Source organism: Neovison vison, chromosome 4 (genome assembly GCF_020171115.1).
Source record: "Neovison vison isolate M4711 chromosome 4, ASM_NN_V1, whole genome shotgun sequence".
NCBI lineage: Eukaryota > Metazoa > Chordata > Mammalia > Carnivora > Mustelidae > Neogale > Neogale vison.
Window position 1 is genome coordinate 212,999 of NC_058094.1, and position 22,431 is coordinate 235,429.

The following is a 22,431-nucleotide window of genomic DNA, read 5'->3' on the forward strand; positions in this document are numbered from 1 at the left end:
GGCGTGAGCGCGGTGCACGCCGGGACTTACTCCTCCCGCGGCCCCCTCAGGCCTCAGGGGCCTCTGCGCAGGCGCGTTGGGAGGACCGGGGCCCGCGGAGCCTCCTTGGCCCACTGTGTGGCGGCGCTCCGGCCGGGGGTCCACTCTCCAGTCGCGTGGCCGTCGTGTGGGCGGCCCCGGGGGAGGCCGGAGGGGAGTCGGAAGCTCACAGGCGTCTCCCGGTGGGTGAGCGTCGCCCCTGAGCAGCCCAGGAGGCCCGCAGAGGTTGAGGGACTTTACAGGGCGCCTCGCTCCGGGCGTGGGGTTAGGGCTCCACTCCTGGCCTGGTGACGACCCCTTTCCCTGGCTGGAGACTCCCTGCAAGGTCCTGTAGGGCGAGCGCCCCTTCCTGCGAGGAGGCGCTTCCTCGTAGGGTGAGGGCCTCCTTTAAGGAAACGGAGGGGCCGTTTGGGGGCTGGTGGTGGGTCACAGAAAAGCGGGGTCCGGACGGCAGAAAGCAAATGCCCGACAGTGCGGCCGCTCCGGGCACGCGGGGGCTTTGCGCACTGCTGGGTGTTCGGAGAGGTCGGAGCGGCCGTACCTGGATGTGCGTGTTGGGGAGAGAGACGGGCACCCGGGCGCTCGCGTGCGGACCTGGGGCGGGGCGTGGGACCTCGAAGTGCTTGACGGAGACACTGGGCGACCGCAGAGGTGCGGGAATCGCGGCCGGGGTAGCGGGCCCCTCCCAGGCTGGTCGAGGAGGGAAGCGAGCCCAGGAAATGGAGCAAAACGGGGGTTGGGAGGGGGAGAAGAAAGGGGACAGCAAAGGGAGCCTGGATGGATGGCCCTGGGGTGAGGGAGCACGGAGACTGGGGAGGAGCGGGTGGGGTTGGAGCTGAGAAAGGGAACAGCAGGGGCAGGGCCGGGGGGGGGGGGGGTGTGAGCTGGAGGTAAAGAGCAGGTCGGCCAGGGCCGGGAGCTGGCCGTAAGCTGTGAGTGAGGGCTTCCTGGAGGCCCAGAGGAGTGGGGGGGCCTTCAGGAGAGGGTGGACCCCCGTCTGAGAATTGCCCTCCAGCCCGTCGGGGTAGAACTTCTTGACCAGGGCTGTGGGCGTGCGGGTGAGGCCAGTAGGGGGAGCGCCAGCGAGGGGGGCGGCAGGGAGTAAAGGCAGAGGTCCCTGTGGACAGAGGCTTGCACTCAGGACTCTGAGTTAGGGTGTTTGCTAGCACCGGTGTGGCCCGGTAGGCTTCGGAGGGATGGCGGCGAGAGTGACGCCGTGGGACGGTCAGAAGAGGGGAGGAAGGAAGCCCTGTGGGCGGACTTCAGGAGTGGCATTCCTGAGCTACAGGGAAGCAGAGGGGACTGCGGAAGCCCCAGGTGAGGCATCAGGTGGGTTGGCAGGCAGGGGGGATCAGGGGTCGCCCGAGGGGTACCTGCGCCTCTTTGGGGCAGAATGAGGGGTTTTGAGGTCATCCCAGGATAGGCTCAGAGGATCAGAAAGGCAGAGAGACGGTGGATTGGAGGTGGGGACAGTACTTGGACGTTCAGGCTCTCAGGTCCCTGAGAGGGTCCCGTGAGTTTCTGGGATGGGATATGGTAGGGCAGGGCCCCCTATTCTCCCTCTCCCGGAGCTGGATGCAGCCAGAAGGTGGCGAAGCAGGCCCGCTGCAGATGTGTTCAGTCTTCCCGCTGATGGATGGTCAGTGACGTGGGAAACAAGGCTGAAGAAAAATTACTACATTTCCTTATTATCTACAGCCCATTGACAAGTCCTTAAAACGGGCAGAGTGGCCTTCCTCCAGGAGCTCAGCCACCTCGGTGCTCATACCTTGCTAAACACAAAAGGCAATCCCAGCCCGACCCCTAGGATCCCGTAAGTCTACTCTAACATATAAAAATGTCTTTAGGGGCACCTGGGTGGCTCAGTCAGTTGTCTGCCTTCAGCTCAGGTCATGATCTTGGGGTCCTGGGATTGAGCCCCATGTCGGGCTGCTCCCTCCCTCTGCTGCTCTCCCTGCTTGTGCTCTCTCTTTGGCTTTCTCTCAAATAAATAAATAAAATATTTTTTAAATGCCTTTGGAAACTTCCTTTATCTCCACCCCACAAGATACATGTTGGCAATCACCCCTCCCAAGCACATGACCCACCAGTACGCATCTGAAGGGTCTCATGAGTAAGGTTTTACTAGACGGCAATAAAGGACTTTTTCCCAACAACAGCTAGTCCCCTCAGGGTCCTGGAAACCTTGGTCCCAAAATTCCTTAGAGCCTGACGCCATCCCTGACCCACTCCCAGTTTGATAGTATACAATGGGCCATGCCTCATGGCCCCAGCACAGCTCTTTCTGCCCATGGGTCCTGTCCCCATGCCTTAATAAAGCCACCTTTTTGCTGGGGGGTGGGAGGGAAGGGAGAGGGTGGCTGGGTTATGGACACTGGGAGGAATGTGCTATGGTGACTGCTGTGAATTGTGCAAGGCTAATGATAACAGACCCCTGAAGCAGATAATACATTATATGTTTAAAAAAAAAAAAACTTTTTGCACCAAAGACATCTCAAGAATTCTTTTCTAGCTGTGGGCCACAGTCTGCGGTGAAATGGTCCGCAATGCCAGCCCAAGAGTTGCAAGGGCTGTCACAGCCAGGACCAGGGAAGAAGTACTGCTCCCGCGGGCGAGAAGCCGCTCGGTGCGGGGCCGGCCGGAGTCCAGCCTGACGCTGCACCGGAAGACACAGCCCGGGGGGGCCGTTCGCAGGAGCTGCGCGCCGAGCGAGCACTCCCGGCTGCACAGCGGGGACAGGCCGTGCAGGGGCCGGGCTTGTGGCCGGCGGTGCGCCCTCGTCCCGAGCCCCGAAGTCCGTGGCCCAGACTGTGCCCGGGCCGGCGCCGAGGCCAGACGGGCTCCCCGCGCAGTTGGTAAACGTCGGAGAACCCGGGGCGCCCGGGGGGCTCTGCCGGTTGAGGGTCGGACTCTCGAGGTTGGCTCCGGTCAGGATCTCGGGGTCATGAGATCGAGCCCCGCGTCAGGCTCCGCGCTGGGCGGGGAGTCTGCCGGAGACCCTCTCCCTCCCCCTCTCGAAGCAACAACCAACCTGGCAGAAAGCCCGCCTGGGGCAGGCGCCGAGGCAGGAAGCTGGCGAGCCTGCGGTTCACCCGGTGTCCGCGGCAGGAGGGACCGGCGGGGCGGTGGTCCAGCGGCCTGCAGGCTGAGCCGGAGCGGGGGCTCCCCACCACCGCGGACCATGACCCGAGCCGAAGGCAGCGGCTTCACCCACTGAGCCGGGCAGGCGCCCCGAAAGATATTTCTAAGCACAGGTGCTCCGAGGCGTGACCGTGGGCTCACTCTTACAGACTTCGGGGAATCGAAGTTTGGCCACGTGGAGACTGGTGGCTTTTCTCCTCCCTCTTCTAGAACCAGAGAGCGGTGTGACATGGGAGTGCGTAGGCAGCAAACCGCAAATTAGACGGCGCATTTAATGACACACCGGCCAAAACCGATGAGCTGTCTGGAATCAGGTGGGAAGTGCATGGTTGACAGTTTCTACACATAATTTGTCTCTTCTTGAATTTTTTTTAAAAGTAAGCTCCATGGGTGCCTGGGTGGCTCAGTTGGTTGGACGACGGCCTTCAGCTCAGGTCATGATCCTGGAGTCCCGGGATCGAGTCCCGCATCGGGCTCCCAGCTCCATGGGGAGTCTGCTTCTCTCTCTGACCTTCTCCTCGCTCATGCTCTCTCTCACTGTCTCTCTCTCAAATAAATAAATAAAATACTTTTTAAAAAAAAGTAAGCTCCATGCCCTGCACGGAGCCCAACCTGGGGCTCGATCTGACCACCCAGGCTGAGATCAAGACCTGAGCTGAAATCAGGCGTCAGATGCTCAACCAACTGAGTCACGGACGTGCCCTTTGAACGGTTTCCACGTCTGTAATCAAAGTCAAGCCACCAGCCCAGCCCCTCCCGGTACCTTTGTCTGCCTCCCACTCCCCCCCAACCCCGGTGCGAGTGATCAGCTCCCTCTGGGCTGTGGGGAGCTGCCCTTCCAGCAGGCAAAGACCCCATCCCAGGACGGCCCCCTCTCAGGCCCAGTACCAGAATCTGTCGGGCCCCAGGTGGCTGCGGGCCTCACGGTTCGCATTTGATGGGGCTCCTGCCCCCGCAGACGGCACTATCCTACAGTGACTTCCCACGGGTTTGGGGAACCAAAATCTCTGGCAGCAGGAGAGCACTGTCCCCCAGGGTCCAAAGCAGTCCCCCACCCCTTTACATTGTGTTGCAGGGTGCTACAGGGTGAGGGCTGTGGGCAGAGCTGCCCCCTCCCCCATGCCCCTACCCCAGCCTTGACCTCAGCACAGCCCATCCTCCAGAGGGCCCCGAGCCCACTGGATGCTGAGGACGGCACCCTAAAGCCCAGCCAGGACTAGCCTGGCCCCAGGAAGGATCTTCAGGGTCTTCATATAAAACCCTCCACTCTGGATCCCCAATTCCTCTGGTTCCCATGGGATCCACCTGTGGATGCAGCCCAAGCAGGAAGTCTGCAGAGCTGCCTTGTGCCAGGCAACCAGGCCCCTGCCCTGGAGGGTTCACAGCCGTCCCTACCCTAACTCCTACCTAACAGCCGTCCCTACCCTAACAGCCGAGAGACTGCGAGCCGTCGACCGTAAGGACCGAGTGCTGGGAGGGAGGACGCCAGGCTGCCGGCCCTTAGTGGCCCCAGCACCCTCAGCCAGGACGTGGGGCGTCTCACCCTGCAGCTGAGGAAGCATCAGAAGCGGCCAGGTGATTTTATGTTTCCTGTGACCAGCGGTTCTCAAACTTCACTGCATGTTAGGGTCACCCAGGAACCCTTTAAAATTCTCGATGCGATGTCCAGGCTGCACTCCCTATGCGAATTCAACCTCTGCAGGTAGGGCCCAGGCAGCGACCCAACACGCAGCCAGCCTGCAGGGCTCACAGCCCCTGATGATGCACCACAGCCTCCCTGAGCCGTGCCACCCTGGTCACCTTGGGGCTGGCCACTTGGAAGCTGCCCCTCTGCCCTGAGGCCCGGAGATAGCCGCTTATCAGTGACCCAGAGCTCTCTGTGGGCCAGGAGGGGGCAGCCTGGGGATGGGCACAGGGAGACCCTAAAGTCTGTGCAGGAATCTAGGGTGGGTGGAACCTGGGGAGCAGCCCAAGCTGGAGGCAGGCAAAGCAACATGAATGAGCTGCCCCGGGCACAAGGCCCCCTGCCTCCTGGTCACCACACTGAGGCTGCACAGCCCCCTCCCTCATGCCATCACCTGCTCCCTGGGGCCCAAGGGGCATGGCAGACTCAAAGACCCCTTGAACTGACACGAGGAACGTCCCACAGTGTCTCCTCCTGGGGAACCCCCACCCTCCTGATGGCTCCCTGTGCAGGGTTTGGTCCTGACCATCACCATGTGTCCCCAGGCATTCCTAGCCCTGCCCTAGGTGAGGTGTTCCTCCCCGCAGGGGCTGTCCTGGCCTAGGACCTGGGTTACGTGCTTGCCTGTGTGCACTTTGTCACCTTTGTCACCGCCCTGCTCAGCCCTCAAGGCCCAGATTAGGCACCACGTTTCCCTGAAGCTTTCCAGAGGGAGATTGATTGACAGAAGCCCCTGTGTCCGTCGCACTTTGTAAAAGTCAGTGGAAGCAAAGCTGTTAGTCATTTGTTTGTAAACCAAGATATTTGGGACCAGACCTCTGCTTCACCACTTCTTAGGCATTTGACCTTGAGCAAGTTGCTTAGCTGCCTCAGTTTCCTAACCTATAAAACGGGATCCTTGTCGATACTTGCTTCCTGTAATACCTGCCTCACGAGATGTGGAGAGGGTAGCCTGTGACACAGCCTACGCCAGGGTCTCTGGAGGAGGTCACTGGGTGCTGCCTGTTTCCCACTTACCTCTCAAGTCCAGCCCTCCACTGTCATGTTCTGGCGGTGCCAAGACCTCTGACCGACGGCAGAGCTCAGCTCGCCTCCCCAACGCTGGGCGGAGATGCTGGCTGGAATTCTACGGACCTCGGACCTCGTCCTGACCTGCTTGATGAAGCTGCCCTCCAGGGCCGTCCTGTTTTCGGGGGACGGGCAAACTCAAGTCCCGGAGCGCATTGGCATCTGGATACCAGCCCAGCGGACAGGCACAGAAGTGTCTCTGGCACCAGCACCGTGCTTCCTTCACAGCTTCGTCTTTGTTGGCATCTCACGCTCTGTGGTCACATGAAAGAATCTGCCCGTCTGCCCCCTGGTTCACAAGCAACCGTAACTGCTCAGTCTGTGCCAACCCAGAGCCACACCTAGGGGACGTGTCCTCCTGGCTGAGCCAGGCTCGCCCCCGGGACATCCCAGATAGAGGGGAAGGGGACACTGCTAAGTGCAAGGGTTACTTCCGGCTGCAGAGGAGGCTGGCTCGTATCTCTGTGTGGGTTGTATGTCCAGGTAAGACTTCAAGGGAAGGAGGGACAGCTACAGGACAGGAGTCCCCACAGCCAGGGAAAGTGGGCAGCACATGACCGGAAGGGCCCAACTGAGTGAGGAGGATGGGAAAGGTTGCGTGGAGCCGAGGGCATCACTAAGGACTGGCTCCAGATGGTGTGAGGGGACAGCGAGGGGAGCAGAATGGACACAGAGAGACCTGGCTCCCGGGAGTGGGCGTGCCAGGCAGAAGGGTTGCTGGAAGTGGGGTGTGTTTGCACAGGTGCTCAGTGGGTGGTGCCCATGCCCGGAGGTCAGCTTTCAAGGAGGGGCCTGGCAGAGACGCCAGGAGAAATGTGGAGTGTGGGTGATGTGGCAAGGCTGGAAGTCAATGCTCAGAGTCTCTCTCCGAGCAGAGAGCCTGATGCGGGGCTGGATCCCAGGACCCTGAGATCATGACCTGAGCTGAAGGCTTAACCCACTGAGCCACCCAGGCACCCGTCTCCAATTTCCTTCTTTTTTTTTTTTTACTGTGGTAAAATACGCATAATGTAATAATTGACCATCTTCACCATTCCTACATGCACAGTTTGGTGGCATCAGGTCATTCATATTGTGCAGTCATCACGACCGTCCAACCTGGGAACTCTGTCCCCACTGAACAGTAACTCCCTGTCTCCCCTTCTCCCAGATCCTGGCAACTACCATTCTACTTTCTGTCCCCGTAAGTTTGACTACTCCGGGTGCCTCCTCCGAGAGACCTCAACAGTGTCTGTCCCTTTGTGACTGGCTTATTTCAGAGTTTAATGTCCTCCAGGTTCATCGACACTGCCGCACGTGACAGATTCCTTGTTAGGAGACGGAGGGATCTCGTACGGAAGGAATGCGTCGCGACGACCCACTCACCATCGTGGACACTTGGGTTGCTCCCACCTTTCAGCTGTTACAAGTAATACACTATGAACACGGGCACACAGACATGTCTTCGAGATCCTGCTTCTGGTCCCGTTGTACATATGCCCAGGGGTGGAATTGCTGGGCCACAGAGTAGTTGTGTTTAATTTCTGCCAAACCTCCACGCCGGCTGCACCAGCGGCACAGTCGCCACGGGGCACGAGGGCTGCCTTTCTCCGCATCCTTGTCAATACTTGCTTCCTGTCGCTCCGACAGTAACCATCCTCATGGGTAGGAGGCCTGACTTTTTTTTGAACTTGCAGTGTTCAGATCGACACTAACAAGAAGCAGCTTTCCTCTTGCAAAAGAATCCAAAAGTATCAGTAACATCTGGTAAAGTGAATGCTGTGTATCTCTGAGTCCTACTTCAGCCATATTTTCCATATTTGAGGTCCATCCCAATTAAGCTTGAACTCCCGTGAAAGAAATCCATTTCCTTTCTCGAAATCCTGCTTTTCAACTTTCATGTTCCTTTGGGGAAAAGTAAGATTGCTGACTCAGAGTTTAGTCAGTTCAAAATTTTCTTTAAAGATTTTATTTATTTATTTGACAGACAGAGATCCCAAGTAGGAGGGGGAGGGGGGCAGACTCCCCGGTGAGCAGATGATGGGGGCTCCATCCCAGGACCCTATGACCATGACCTGAGCTGAAGGCTCAGTTTTTTAAACAAGTTTCTATTGAACATGGGATTCTAGTTGAGCACAGGAGAAAGAAGTGGAAACATCACAGGCTCTGCCTTCGACGGACTTGGGTCTGAGTAGGAGAAAAGGAGTCAGAGGCGAGAGGGAGGAGGTGGAGCCTCGATCAGGAGGTCCCGGTGCAGAGGGAGAGCCCAGGGGCCGCTGAGCACAGGCCCTGTCACCCCGAGGCCCTGCCCCCCGCCTCTTCAGGCCCTCTTGGCACTGACTTCCAGCTCCTGACCTGCTCAGGCAGCATTTCCATGGTCAGGGGATCAGGAAAATTCTGCTTCTCTGCATGGCCCTTGGATCTATTGGTTCTTCTCAGCAGCTTTCCAGCCCAGCAGGCCTAGATCCAAAGAGTCATTCCTCGACATAGCAAACACCCTTCAGAGCTTTGACACGAGCCGACCGCACGCGCGAGAAGGGAGATGGTCTCTCCGGAGCACCCTGCAAGGCCCTTTTGCCCTAGGACCACCCCTCGGAGCTGGGGAGGGGGGGCTGACTCCGCCCATCTCCTTCGCCGGGAGTGCGCCACATTTCACCGCGGCTGTCGGGGACCCCAGGTTTTGGGTCAGCGAGCAGTCGGTCCCTCCCTCCCCGGGAAAGTTCTGCGCATTCTCCGGCCCGTCCTTCCCGCCTCCGGGGCGCCTCAGCTCGGCTGTAGGTGCCCTGCGCGCCCGCCGCCCTGTCCCAACGGTGGCCTCCGGCTAGACCAAGACCCCCACCCACCCAGAACACAGCGGCCATGTCCACTCGGCTTCTCCGCCCTCCTCCCCCGCTGGCCGCTCCCCCGTGCCCTCTGCGCCCCGGGCCGGGGCGTCTCGGTTGCCCGGAACGTGCCCAGCGGGAGCTTCCGTAGAAAAGCCCGGGCACAGACGCGGTGCGGGGACCCAACGTAGGCGGGGCCCGGCCGGGGCGACCCCCAGGCTTTCCACCTGCTTCGCCCTGGTGGGTTCCGCCCGCTGGACCGCGGGTCCTTCGCCTCCGGGGGAGGCGAGACGCTGGCGATGCCCGTCTCTCCACTTTGGCCCCGCCCCTCCCTTGGCCCCGCCCACGGCCCGGTCCTTTCGCCGGCGCTCTGGCCCCGCCCCTTCTCTCGCACGCTGGCCGCGAGGCTGGGAACCACAGAGACGACCGAGCCTCCGCGCCGCCCAGAGAGGCCGGAAGTCTGTGAGACGCAGCGAGAGCGTGCGTCGAAGGCCCGTTTCCGGCTTTGTCGCGCGTTCGGAGCCGCGGGCGGTCCACGGGGAGGGTGAGTGGGCGCGTCGGGCGCGGACTCGGGACCGGGCGGCTTACGCGCTCCTGGGCTCGGGCGGAGGGGCAGCTGGCCGACCCTCGCGTCCGGCCGCCTCCGGCACTGCGGGGGAGCGCGGGTGGCGCGAGCGGCTTGGGGACGCCGTGGGCGCCTGGCGCGGGGGGTGGTCGAGCTGCGGCCGCCGTGGCCCGCGGCGGCGGGAGGCCCGAGGCCGAGTCCTGCAGGCCCGGCCGCGTAGCGCGGTGCTGGCGGCGGGCTCCTCCCGCGGCCTTCCCCCCGGGTCTCGGCCTGCCCCGCGCGGGGTAACCCCCTCCCGCGGAACCGCCGCCTCTCGGTCCTCTTTCCCCCCGTTTGGGCCCGTGGAAGACCCGACGCTAGCGGCGGCGGCCAGCGGGGCTGTGCCTGGGCGCCGTGGGCTGTCTGCGTCCCCGAGTTCTGGCTGCCGCTCGGCCTGCTGTCCTCCGCTGGGGACCGGCGTCCCTGCTGGGCGAGAGGGGTCACGGCTGCCCGGGTCCGCTGCCCGGGACGCGCAGCCTGGGCCGCCGCCCACGAGCCACTTCCGGAGCCAGAAGCTCCCCCGGGAAGCCGCTGCTCAGTCAGACCTGGGGGAGTAGCCGGTTCGTGCGCGCGGCGGGTTCCGTCCCGCCCCGCTGCTTCCCGCGGTGCGTGGTTCCGGCCGCGCCGCCGCCTCCCCGCTGCTCTGGCGCCCCCGCACCTCCCTCCCCGCGGTCCGGTGAGCGCCTCCGGGACCGGATGCATCAGCGTAAACCCGAGCTTCCCAGTTGAGAGGCGTCGGACTCTCTCCCCCTGAGGCGCGGACGCGGAAGTTTCCCTCCTCGGACCGCTTCTCCCGCCCCGCGCTCGGCTGCGTCCCCGCGGGTCTAGTCGGGACCTGGCGGAGGCGACACCCCCCGCGCCGGCCGCCCTCACACACGCGCGAAGAGGAAGGGGGCTTCCGGGGGCAGATGCTCTCGAGCCGGGGCCACTTGGGCTCCACCTGTGTCCCTGCTGAGCACAGCACCCGTATTCAGGGATAGGGGTCCTCCGGCACCCTGACCTCTGACCTTTCATCACCGCCAGCAGGTTCCTCGGCCTGGACGCATGGATGCCCACTCACCGAGCCTCATGGTAGGGGTCTGCCTGCCTCCGTGCCTTTCCCGTGGGAACCTACCCTGCCCCTGGGCCTGGTCCTCGACCCTCAACTGGCCCCTCTGGCCCTTGCCAGGCTCAGGCATGTCCATCCTCCAGGGAGTGAGCAGACCCCTGCCCAGACTGGGGCCTGCCCGAGGCCCTTACTGGGGGAGGTTTGTAGGTCACCAGGATCCGGCTGCCTCCTCCTCCTCCATGCTGCCCCTCCCTCAGTTTTTAGAGCCAAAGGGGCCTGGTGACCCTCTCGTCCGGCCCTGTGGTGCCTGAGACACACCACGAGGTGGAGCCAGAGTGGGGCTGGCACCCAGGGTTCCCTGGGGTGCTGCTGTATGTCTTTTCAGGAGGCTGTGACGTTCGGTGATGTGGCCGTACACTTCTCGAGGGAGGAGTGGCAGTGTCTGGACCCTGGCCAGAGGGCCCTCTACAAGGAGGTGATGCTGGAGAACCACAGCAGTGTGGCTGGACTAGGTGAGGCTGCGTTTTGGGACCCCTCCCCCACATCACTGGTCAGCACCCATGTAGCCAGGCTGAGGGGTGATGTGGGCCGTGGGTCTCTCTAGGTCAGGAGCTTACCCTGAGAGGTGTCACAGCGAGTTCTGTGCATTATAAATAACTTTTTCCATCCTGTTTGTTAACTTCGTGGGGTCACGAAGGGGGGGATTTTAATGAAATTAAGTCCATTTGTTTTTGCCTCATGGGTTGTACCTTAAATTTTATTTAAAAGTTCTTTCCGGGACACCTGGGTGGCTCAGTGGGTTAGGCCGCTGCCTTCGGCTCAGGTCATGATCTCAGGGTCCTGGGATCGAGTCCCGCATCGGGCTCTCTGCTCAGCGGGGAGCCTGCTTCCCTCTTTCTCTCTCTGCCTGCTTGTGATCTCTCTCTGTCAAATAAATAAATAAAATATTTAAAAAGTTCTTTCCTACTCCAAGGTCATAGAGACACTCTGTATGTTCTGTGGATTTTATAGTTTGTCTTTCTCGTTTAGGTCTGGGGTCCGCGTGTGTGTCTGGAGTTACGTAGGACTCCAGCCTTTTTCATTGATCTGTAGAGGGCCCTGCTTGTCTCATGGGTGGGACACTTTCTGAGTTGGCCTTGTCGTGTGTCTTAATGCCTGGTAGGACAGCTTCCCCTTCTGTTCTTTTTAAAACTTCACACCTATTCGTGGGTAGTGGGGTAGTTCTTTCATACAAACTTAGAGTAAGTTTGGGATTTTCAATTCTTGGAACTGGCATTTTTGGGGGGGTGATTCACAAGAGAAGAGCTAACTTTTCTCATATTAAATATTCCCACCCAGGGACGCCTGGGTGGCTCAGTTGGTTGGACGACTGCCTTCAGCTCAGGTCGTGATCCTGGAGTCCCGGGATCGAGTCCCACATCGGGCTCCCAGCTCCATGGGGAGTCTGCTTCGCTCTCTGACCTTCTCCTCGCTCGTGCTCTCTCTCACTGTCTCTCTCTCTCAAATAAATAAATAAAATCTTTAAAAAAAAAAAAATATTCCCACCCAAGACCATGGAATGTGTCTCCATTTATCCCGTTTCCCTTCTGTGTGCTTTGTTAGAGTTCTGGGATTTTCTCCAAAGTGCTCTAGACCTATTCATGCTTTGTTTTTGGTGGTTTTGTCAGTGTATCTCTTCACGTTGCTCTCTCTACATATATTTTAAAGATTTTATTTCTTTATTTGACAGAATCACAAGTAGACAGAGAGGCAGGCAGAGAGAGGAGGAGGCACCCTAAGAGGGCCCCTGGGTGGCTCAGTGGGTTAAGCCTCTGCTAAGCCTCCCTGCTGAGCAGAGAGCCTGATGCGGGTCTCAGGGATCATGACCTGAGCGGTGGGTGGAGGCTTTAACCCACTGAGCCACCCAGGGGCCCCAGTGTCGCTATGTTTTTAACTGGTTATTGTTGCGATATGAATTGCTGTTGGTTTTGGAGGGTTGATCTTGTACTTGGCAACTTTGTTGAACTTGCTGCTAGTCTGGTGCTGGATTCTAGGAGGAGGACCCTGCCACTGGGAGGGTGATGTTTTCCCTCTTGGTCCCACAGGATCCCAGCTTTTAGCCGGGGCCAGAGCCCTAGTGCTGTAGACAGGACTGCTGTGGGCAGGCCTGTTGGTTCCTCATTTTAAAGGGAATACTTCTAGGGGCGCGTGGCTGGCTCACTTGGTGGATTGAACTCTTGATCTCATGGTTGTAAGTTTGAGCCCCACATTGGATGTGGAGATCACTTTTAAAAATTTTAAGAAATAACAACAACAACAACAAAACCCCTCTTCTTTCAAAAAAAAATAAGAAGAACACATCTAATTAATATCAGAAGAGGGTGCCTGGGTGGTTCAGTGGGTTAAGCCTCTGCCTTTGGCTCAGGTCATGATCTCAGGGTCCTGGGATCGAGCCCCACATCGGGCTCTCTGCTCGGCGGGGAGCCTGCTTCCTCCTCTCTCTCTCTGCCTGCCTCTCTGCCTACTGGTGATCTCTCTCTGTGTGTCAAATAAATAAATAAAATCTTTAAAAAAAAAATACAATCAGAGGAAAGTAGCTGAGGAATTTTCTTTTCAATCAGAAACAAGTACATTGGGCGGGGCGCCTGGCGAGCCAGTTGGTGGTGGAGCAACTCCCTGGTCGTGGGGTTGTGCGTTCCAGCCACATGTTGGGTGCAGACATTACTGACAAATAAAGCTTAAAAAAAAAAACAAGTACATTGAATTTCAAATTCTTTTTTGCATCAGTTGAGAATTTATATGTTCTTTTTAAGTTTATAAAGTCTAGTAAATTATATTGACATTTTGTTTTATTTCTGGAATAAACCCTACTTAAATTATACTTTACATATAAACTTTGATATCATTTTGGACTCAGGTAGTATTGTATTTCAGATTTTTCATCTGTGTTCATAGTTAATTGGACTTAATTTGTTTATTTGTGTGAATTGTTCTTGTGTATTTTTGGCAGATGGCAGTTGGCATATCAGTTTCATAAGACGAACGGGGTATCTTTTTAATTTCTGGAAGAATTTATGTATGTGGAATTGCGGTTGTTGGTGGAACTCTCATGTAAAACCTCTGGGCCTTGGGCCCTTGGGCCCTTGGGCAAGGACGGTTTTGTGCTAGCGTTTGTTTTTTTAGTGACCAAGAGTCTGTTAAGTTTATGAAATTTTTTTTGTGCTAATTTTCTCATTTATATGTCACATTACAAGTTGATGCGTTCGTTTGGATGTTGAATTGCTTCACCGTCTGTTTGCTCTTTATTTTTAGTCTCCATACGTGTGTAGTTATTTCCCTGGTGTATTTTTTTAACCGTGTTGACCTTGATTGGTTTTGCCATGAAACTGTCACTTTCGTCTTTCCAAAGAACCAGTCAGCGTCCGGTTTTGCTGATCTTCTTTGCAGTGGGGGATGTGGGTGCCTTTGTTGTCTAATCATTGAATCCTGCCCCACGGATATTTTCCTCTTCCTTATAGGGGTTTGCTGTGTTGATTTGCCCCCAACTTCTTGAATTTGATATTTACCTCATATGTGTTTTACCATTTTCATTTCTAGTAAATGTATTTAAAAATGAAAAAGTTTATGTGTAAGTACTACTTAAACTTCATTCCGCAAATTTGATAGTAAATACAGCTGCCACGTCGTCATTTGTTACTCAGTTTCGAGGTACCTGTGCCTAAGTTGCATTTTGGTTGGGGCACAGTGTGGTATTGTCCTTGAATGGGGCCATGACCCCCTCCTAGCTGAAGCACCCCAAGGGTGTCTCTCTGTGGACACCCCACGTGTACTTGGAGAGGACAGTGTTTCCCGCTGAGCATGGGGTCCCGTGTGCCCATGAGGCCTTCACCCACGGGCTCCCTGCCTGCCCTCCTCCATCCCCACAGCCGGAAGGAAGCCCTGACCACAGGGTTTGCTCAGCCCTTGAATGGGCTGGGAGGACACCACAGCGCTGTCCCCCCAGTGTGGGGGCTGGTGGCCCTGGAAGGTGGCTGCCACTGCAGTCTGCTGAGGCCCCTGCGGATTGGCACGAGGACATGAAGCAGGGGCAGCCAGGTGAGGGTCAGACTTCAGCACCTTCTGAATTAAAATCTATTCATCTGTTGGTTTGTTGTTTTTTTTTTCTTATTTCTTGTTTCTTGGCCACGGGTACCCCCGGAATGTTTCAGCTCTGAACTGGGGGATAGTCCATCTCTGCTGAGGGAAGTGCTGGCAGTGTGTGACTGCTTTCTCCCTAGGCTAGAGCTGGCCTGCTCTTTGCAGACTCTCTGGTGTCAGATCCCCTGAGGATCCTGGCCCTGCTGTGGAAGGGGATGGGCTGAGAATCCAGGGGTCTCACTGTCAAACCTCGGGAGCTGGACATCTGGCCAGAGAGGGCCACTGTGTTCACAGCCTCACCCTGATGCTCCCTTCGGAGGCTCTCCCTGTGCTGCAGTGGCCTCCTGCCTACTTACTCCTGGAAACCAAGGGTGCTGGGCCCTGCGCTGTACCCTCAGCCATACTGACACAGTCCCCTTCTCTGCCATCCCCACAGCAGGATTCCTGGTCTTCAAGCCTGAGCTGATCTCCCGGCTGGAGCAGGGGCAGGAGCCATGGGTCCTTGACCTGAAGGGAGTCGAGGGGAGAGAGGGGGCAAGAACCTTCCTTACAGGTGAGGCTCAGGCTTAAGAAGCTTCTGGGGGCGGGTGAGGAGGTGTTCAGAGAACCCATGCCCAGCAAGGACTGAGAGGGCGGGAGGCTGGAGTTGGACCCCAGGGACTGGCCACACAGGCACACTGGGCTGCATCTGAACACCATGGGCCACAGGGGGGCCACTGACAGCATCACCCAGTCACGGAGTTGCACTGGGAGAGACTGAACTGCAGAAAGGCAGGGACGTGAAATTCTTGCGTGTTTCGGCAAAACCAGTTTGTTGTTCAGTTTCTGATTTTACTAATGTTCTTATTAAGCAAAGGTATGGATCCATGGGAACCACCAAGCTTGATTCTTAGCAGCCGTTCAGGCGAATGTCAGTTCCCTCCCTCTCACCAGCAGCTCGCTCCAGAACTTGGGGCCTCTCAGATCAGGCTTCAGGGCAGTGGTAGTGCCCTGGGGCCCCTGAAACAAAGCGCCACAGACTGAGGCCTGAAACCACAAAGATTTCATCGTCTCGCGGTTCTGGAAGCCAAAATCCAGGCATCAGCAGCTTCCTGCCCCTGTGAAACCTGGAAGGGATGACCCTTCCTAGCTCCTCCAGCTTCTGGCGGCCCCAAGCTTTGCCCTTTGGCTTGTGTTCGTGTCTCTCCAGGGTCCGCCTCCACTGTCACCTGGCCTCCCCATGTTTTCTTGGAAGGGACCGTCGTCCCGAGTTAGGCCTGTCCTTACTTCAGTGCAACCTCATCTTAACGAACACTGTCTCAGCAGTCCTGTTTACAAATCAGGTTGTATTCTGAGGTCCTGGTTTCGGGGGCGGGGGCACAGTCAGCCCAAACGGGCATCTGTCACCTCACAGTGTTGGCTCCCACTGGGCTTTGCTGAGGAGAGGACGGTGCCCCCAGCCTTAGCCGGCCCTCCCTGGCCGACATGTTGCCAGTTCGGCTCGGGCACTGTGACGGCATAATCTTCACCACAGAAAGGAATCCTTGCTAACTGTCGTGTCCCACGGTCACTGCCACAGCGGAGCAGGGCCTGGCACCACGTGCTCTGGAAGCAGGTTCGCATCAGACTGTGCCAGCGAACGGTAGTGCGCTTCCGGCCCGGGAGGGCCTGGCGTTGTCCTTACAGCAGGTGACCGAGTCTCTGTAAAGCATCGTCGCACACTTCATTGTGTGGAAGGCGGCAGCGGTTGGGCAGCTGTGCTGGGAACCCTGATCCCAGCCCCCAGCATCCTTGGCTCTATATCGGAAGGCCCAGCTTTCCACTTGAGGCCCCTTTCCTCTCCTTCCTGGGAAGAGGGTACAGCTGTAGGCTAGCCCAGTTAAAACCCAGCCACCATTAAATACCTCCAAGGTGGGGGGAGATTTTAGCGGGGTACCATGGCAGAAAAGCTAGCTGGAGCTGGCAGAACGGGGTAGTTCGGGGGTTTATGTGCAGCAAATGGTTTTTAATGGTGATGAGGCGGCAGCAAAGAAAACACCCCCCAGTGAGATAGAGACCTGCTCTTGGGCCTAAGAACACAGGGCAGGAGCGCGGCCTCGCCAATGGAAGCGTGTGGAACGCGCTGGACAATGTACGTGCCCAGAGGTGTTCCTTGTGCCTGCCTCGTCCAGACAGCCAAGGGGTGGCCCAGAGCAGTAGCGGGGTGCAGAGCTGCACACCTGTCCCCAGCCTGCAGGGACACACACGCTCCTGTTCTCTGAGGGAAAACCACTTCTGAAGAGAGGGAGCGTATGCAAGGAAGCCCCTGAGGCTGGTGCTGGGGCGTGCTGTGTGGGGAGGCTTCTCAGCCTCGCTTCTAGGGAACCAGATGGAGGCCGACAGCCGTGAGCTCTGTGGTTTTGAGGCTGCCTAGCCACATGAGGTTATCCTTTTCCCTCGTGAGCAGGAGGTCCCAGTCGCCCACCACTGTAGACCTCACCGTGTTCTTCCCTGGTGTCCGGAGAGGCCTCTGCTTTCCAGCAGGAGGCAGCGGAGAGCGGTACCTGTCCGTCTGCTCATCTCCCGGTCAGGGAGGCCTGGGCAGAGCGTGGAATGGGCCAGCATCCCACAGCCAGCCCTGCCTTGTGGAAGGGTGTGTGGTTGTGCATCGAGGACCAGGCAGGGGATGCCCCGTTTCATAAGGACACAGGTCAAGAGGGCAGGTGTTCGGGGAACGGACCTGGGTCCATTCCTGATGGTCTCATGAGCTGTGTGACTGAGGAGCCCCAGAGTCCTTACCTGTGGGATGGTGATTCCGCTGCCGACCTCACTGGATCGTCAGGAAGACTCATCGAGGAACGGCGGAATTAAGTGTTCCTTAGCCACCGGAGATGCTCTGTGTGGGATGGCCTTTGGCTCACCTGGGCCCGCCCACGAACTGCGGATCCCTGGAGCTGGAGAGGGTGCTATAGGGACCACCAAGAGCCCTAGAACTGGGCCCTGGAGGATTTTGCTGTGGCGTAGCAAGGAGCTGCTCGTAACTGGTTGTCACACTGGTTACGAAGTTGGTTGTGATGCGAGTTACGATCCTGGGCATGATCACGGACACCACGGAGGTGTCTGACATTGCCTAGGTGCTCTCTAGGACTGCAGAGTAGGAGATAGCCTGACGCGTACTTGGAGGGTCCAAAGGGAAGGTGGATGGATGTTGGGAAGCCTTGTGGGGGGCAGGCCAGGGTAGCTTGAGCCTCCAGGACCCCAAGGGAACAAGAAAGCAGTAGGACCCCTGGGTGTGGCCTCCTGGAAGCCGAGGGCCCCAAGCACTGGTTGTGCAGGGCTGCATCAGGGTGGCTTGGCAGCGGCTGGAAGAAACAGAATTCAGGCCTGGGGTCCCACTCAGAGCCCCAGCCGGCCCCTCAGGCTCACCCCTGCCATGCCCCCAGCAGCCGTCCGGCCGTATTTTCCTCCAAGCCTGCCCGTCCCCCAGCTCACAGTCTTCAAACCCTCTTGCCCTCACTCCGCCTCCTCTGGGTCCAGGAGCCTCTGGCCACACTTGCCAGGCTGTCGGGCTCCCTGTGTCTGTATGGATTTTCGCTCATCCCAGAGCCCCACAGGAGGGCCCTCTCCTCATGCTCACACACAGGAGTGCACAGTTGTTGAATGAATGCATGAAGTAAAAGTATTAATGGAACCAAATTTTGAAAACTGTCAAAGGCACGACTTCTGGTAGTGTTTGTCCGTGTGGGTGTGTCCTTGCCTGGTGCAGCCCCTGTCCCCACCCCTGGTGTTTGTCCCGTCTGGAAGCTCGGGGTGTAAGGGGCATTCTTTCCTGTTTCTTTCAGATTCTGCGGTGGGGATTGTGAGCGAGCAGGCCTGTGAGGACGTGGATGTTCTAAAGTCAGAGCCCTGTGTGGCGACGGTCAGAAGCCCCTCACAGGGTTTTCCCCAGACTTCTAGCTCGAGAGACCCCTGTGATTCTGAGGTCTGGTCGGGGACTAAGCCAGGCGCCCTCCTCCAGAAAAAGTGCTTGAACTCCGGGACCGTGGCTACCAGGAAGACCTTCGCCAAGGAGGGTGCCCAGGGTTGTGGCCAGCTGGAGAGCAGTGGCGGCCTGGGTGGCCAGCCCGGCCGAAGTCCAGGAGGTGCTGCTGATGGGGCGTCCCGAGGATGTGACGCGTGCGGCACAGGGTTTAGATCAGACATTGTTCTGCATCAAGGAATGAATACACAGAAAAAACCTAGTAGATGTCCAGAGGGCAAAAAAAGTCTACCCGAGTGTTTACAGGGGAGAAATGGAAGCAACTGCCACAGAGAGAAGCCCTACGAGTGCGAGGCGTGCGGGAAGGTCTTCCGGTTGTGCTCGCAGCTGAACCAGCATCAGAGAATCCACACTGGAGAAAAGCCATTCAAGTGCATCGAGTGTGGAAAGGCCTTTCGTCTGAGCTCAAAACTTATTCAGCATCAAAGGATTCATACCGGAGAGAGGCCCTACAGGTGTGAGGAGTGCGGCAAGGCCTTCGGGCAGAGCTCCAGCCTCATCCACCACCAGAGGGTGCACACAGGGGAGAGGCCCTACGGCTGCCGGGAGTGTGGGAAGGCCTTCAGCCAGCAGTCCCAGCTGGTCCGACACCAGAGGACCCACACCGGGGAGAGGCCCTACCAGTGCCAGGAGTGTGGGAAGGCCTTCAGCCAGAGCTCAACGCTGGCCCAGCACCAGCGGATGCACGCTGGGGACAGACCCCAGCCTCCACGGAGCCCAGATGGTCCCGGCCTCATTGCGCGTCAGAGAACCCATCCTGCGGAGAAGCCGTTCAAGTGTGGCGAGTGTGGGAAGGCCTTCAGGTGGGTGTCCCGCCTTAGTCAGCACCAGCTGACCCACACCGGAGAGAAACCTTACAAATGCAACAAGTGTGCAAAAGCCTTTGGTTGCAGCTCACGACTTATTCGCCACCAGAGAACTCACACTGGAGAAAAACCATTTAAGTGTGAGGAGTGTGGGAAAGGCTTTGTCCAGGGCTCACACCTAATTCAGCACCAGCGAATTCACACTGGAGAGAAGCCCTATGAGTGTAGTGACTGCGGAAAAGCCTTCAGCCAGAGCTCGAGCCTCATTTACCACCAGAGAATCCATAAGGGAGAGAAGCCCTACGAGTGCCTGGAATGTGGAAAAGCTTTCAGCATGAGCACACAGCTCACGATCCATCAGAGGGTCCACACTGGGGAGAGACCCTACAAGTGTACTGAATGCGGGAAAGCCTTCAGTCAGAACTCCACCCTTTTCCAGCACCAGATCATCCACGCAGGGGTGAAGCCCTACGGCTGCAGCGAGTGTGGGAAGGCCTTCAGCCGGAGCTCCTATCTTATCGAGCACCAGAGGATCCACACGCGGGCCCAGTGGTACCATGAGTATGGGAGTACCTTGGAGGCTTCCGCCCACGTGAGCCGCAGAAAAGTCAATACTGTCAAGAAACTGCATAAGTGCAACGAATGTGAGAAAATATTCAGGTGGCGCTCCCATCTCATCATACATCAGAGAATTCACACCGGAGAGAAACCTTACAAATGTAACGATTGTGGCAAAGCTTTCAATCGGAGCTCGAGGCTTACTCAGCATCAGAAAATTCACATGGGGTAGACCTTACCTTTATAAATGTGTGTAAGCGTGAATAAACCTACAGCCTTAACTTGACGTATTTTATATGGGATCCTTTATACTAAGAATTTAGGATGTGGGGAGAGAGTCCAAATTCCTATAAAGTGGATGTTCCTTTGCTGGAATGTGTGACCTTAGCCCGCTCAGCAAAGCCTGTGTCCCTTGAGTCAGGGTGCACATGTGTAGCGTTTTGAGTTCACGGAGGGAAGACCCTCGGTCCTATGGATGAGGAGGATCATGGGAAAAGGCCTGTGTGTCGCCGCACAGCTTAGAAGTTACCCAAAGTGTTTCCCCTGAGCACTGGCCCCTCAGACTGCCTTCAGCAATCAGGATGTGTCCGTTTGTGCTCATGGAAGCCCGGAGCAAGGGGGCCTAGGACTCCCTTCTCTTGCCTTCTTCACCTGACTCCTTCCGGGGGATATGCCAGAGGGCCCCGGGGACCTGGCTCTGCAGATAGGAGCTCGGATCGGCGCGGGACTCCGGGAACCAAGCCCAGGTTGTGATTGTGGGGCCTATTCTGCGACTCTGGGATGTCACTGTCCTTGAAATCCAGAGTCTCCCTGCCCGCCAGCATCTTTGCAGGCTGATCGGAAGAACTGAACTGAGAGAGCTCTCCCCCCGAGCCAGCTCGGAGACCCCCGAGCCAGCGTCTCCAGCCAAGCCCAGTGCAGACCTGGCCTCAGTAGGAAGAGCTCATGGGAGCCCAGCGGGTGCCCTCCAGAGGCCAGGGTGTGACCCTTCCTGCTGCTTCCCAGACTTCCTCAGACTTGGTCCTGCCGTAGGAACTGCCAGAACTGGGAGGGGCCGCAAGCGGACAGTGGGCCTGGTGCCTTTTCGCAGAGGCTGGTGGAGATGGAGACCGACCGCTCCGAGCAGCGGGAGACTGCGGACGGTATGGATCGTGGCCCTGCCCTGGGGCCCTGGAGCCACCAACTGTGACAGCATTTGAGGGGACCAGAGGTTTTACTCAGGCTGGCTACTACCTGCTGCCACTCACGCGGGACCTGTCGGTCATTGGTGTCACTGCCGGTTACCCCTTAGACAAAATGTGGGCCAAAGGGCCCTCCTCCCTGTCCCGGTGGAGAGGCCCGTGTCTCCCACATACAGTTTGGGATGGTCCATGTGGGTTTCTGTTCTAGCCCACGGACCAGGATCTCAGCCCGGTCACCAGCCACCAGCTAACTGCTGGTTAGCCAAGCACAAAGTCCGGGTGCCGTCCGGCTGCAGTACTAGTTCTTGGGGTGAAGACTGTGCCCCAGACTGTACCTGCACCTTTGGAGGTGTCCCCTCTCCAGGTGCCAGGGCACGATGAAACCGCTGTGCCCGTTTCGGTAGCTGTAACTGCCTCTGCAGCTGTCCCTGCTCCACCCAGAACTTGGGTCCGGACAGGCCAGTGCGAGAGGACCAGGGACTGTGGGCCCCCATGGCTTAGGAAGGCAGGTTGGCCACCGACTGTGCCGTCCCCCGACAGGAGTCCTCTCTCGGCCACTTCCTGGGCAGTGATCGGACAGAGGGGTGAGAGGTTCCAAATTCCAACCTGGGCACGATGCTGTCTTCGACCAGCAGCTCCAGGCCAGCCAGAAAGGGCCAGAAGCTTCCACGTAAATCACCCAGGCCCCTGGATTTTCTCTTCGGATCGACCTGGTCCTAGATCAGGGCCCGGAACATGGAGGCTGTTAGACTGGGTCGCTCTCGTTCCTTGGGAGCTCCACAGGCTGACCCAAATCTAGGCCGGAGTCGGTTCCTGTAAGTGCACTCATCTGGGAAGATGAAATTGAAGAACCGCCCGTCACAGCCATGAGCAGTCTTCCTGAGGCTCTCCCCGTCTCCTGCCCGCACGGCCCTCATTGTTAGGTGGGCACTGCCTGGTTCCAGCCCACGCGTGTGCAGATAAACTCTTGAACACTTTGATGTACCTCACTTTACCTCTTTAAAGGCTTAAAAGCTAAGAAGGGTTTTTACATTTTTAAGTGGGGGAAAAAAAGACTATTTTGTGACATTTCAAAGTTCTGTTGAAATGAGATTTCAGTGTGACCAAATAAAGTCTATTGGAACAGAGCTGGCCACTCTCGTGCGACGCGAGCAAAGTTCTCACTTGCTGGCCTTGACCCCTTGGGTAGGAGCTGCATGCCCTCCAGCCTTAGAGGGGTCCTTTTTTCTCTCAATTCTGAGTGTGATTTGTTCCCTCAAAGGTCCCAATAGAACCGAGAATTCAGTAGAAATAACCCCGGAGGCTGAGACTCCAGTCCGGAGCCTCCATCGCAGAGGTCAGGGTGAGGAGGCCTTTCTTAGCCGCACCCAGGCGAAGGAGGAGCGTGG

At 57.8% G+C, this 22,431-nt stretch overlaps 1 protein-coding gene and 1 long non-coding RNA gene across 8 annotated transcripts; both read left to right on the plus strand.

Annotated features, from left to right (window-relative positions):
* Window positions 1-109: 109 nt before the first annotated feature.
* On the plus strand, window positions 110-7,870 carry LOC122904199. The gene is made up of 4 exons (XR_006384163.1): window positions 110-221; window positions 3,391-3,494; window positions 4,613-4,755; window positions 7,209-7,870. It is a non-coding gene; the product is annotated as an uncharacterized LOC122904199 (long non-coding RNA).
* A 1,323-nt stretch (window positions 7,871-9,193) lies between these two features.
* Window positions 9,194-22,170, plus strand: ZNF7 (zinc finger protein 7). Of its 7 annotated transcripts, none has more exons than XM_044244690.1 (5): window positions 9,194-9,277; window positions 10,364-10,408; window positions 10,738-10,897; window positions 14,938-15,054; window positions 18,302-22,170. In XM_044244690.1, the coding sequence occupies exons 2-5, from the start codon at window positions 10,382-10,384 to the stop codon at window positions 20,092-20,094; spliced, it is 2,097 nt and encodes a 698-aa protein (XP_044100625.1). In that variant the 5' UTR covers window positions 9,194-9,277; window positions 10,364-10,381; the 3' UTR covers window positions 20,095-22,170. The 7 variants fall into 7 exon arrangements, with proteins under 7 accessions (XP_044100625.1, XP_044100629.1, XP_044100630.1 ...); XM_044244694.1 differs by having other exon boundaries at window positions 9,195-9,277; window positions 10,771-10,897; XM_044244695.1 differs by having other exon boundaries at window positions 9,234-9,277; window positions 10,361-10,408; window positions 10,771-10,897.
* The last annotated feature ends 261 nt before the right edge of the window (window positions 22,171-22,431 follow it).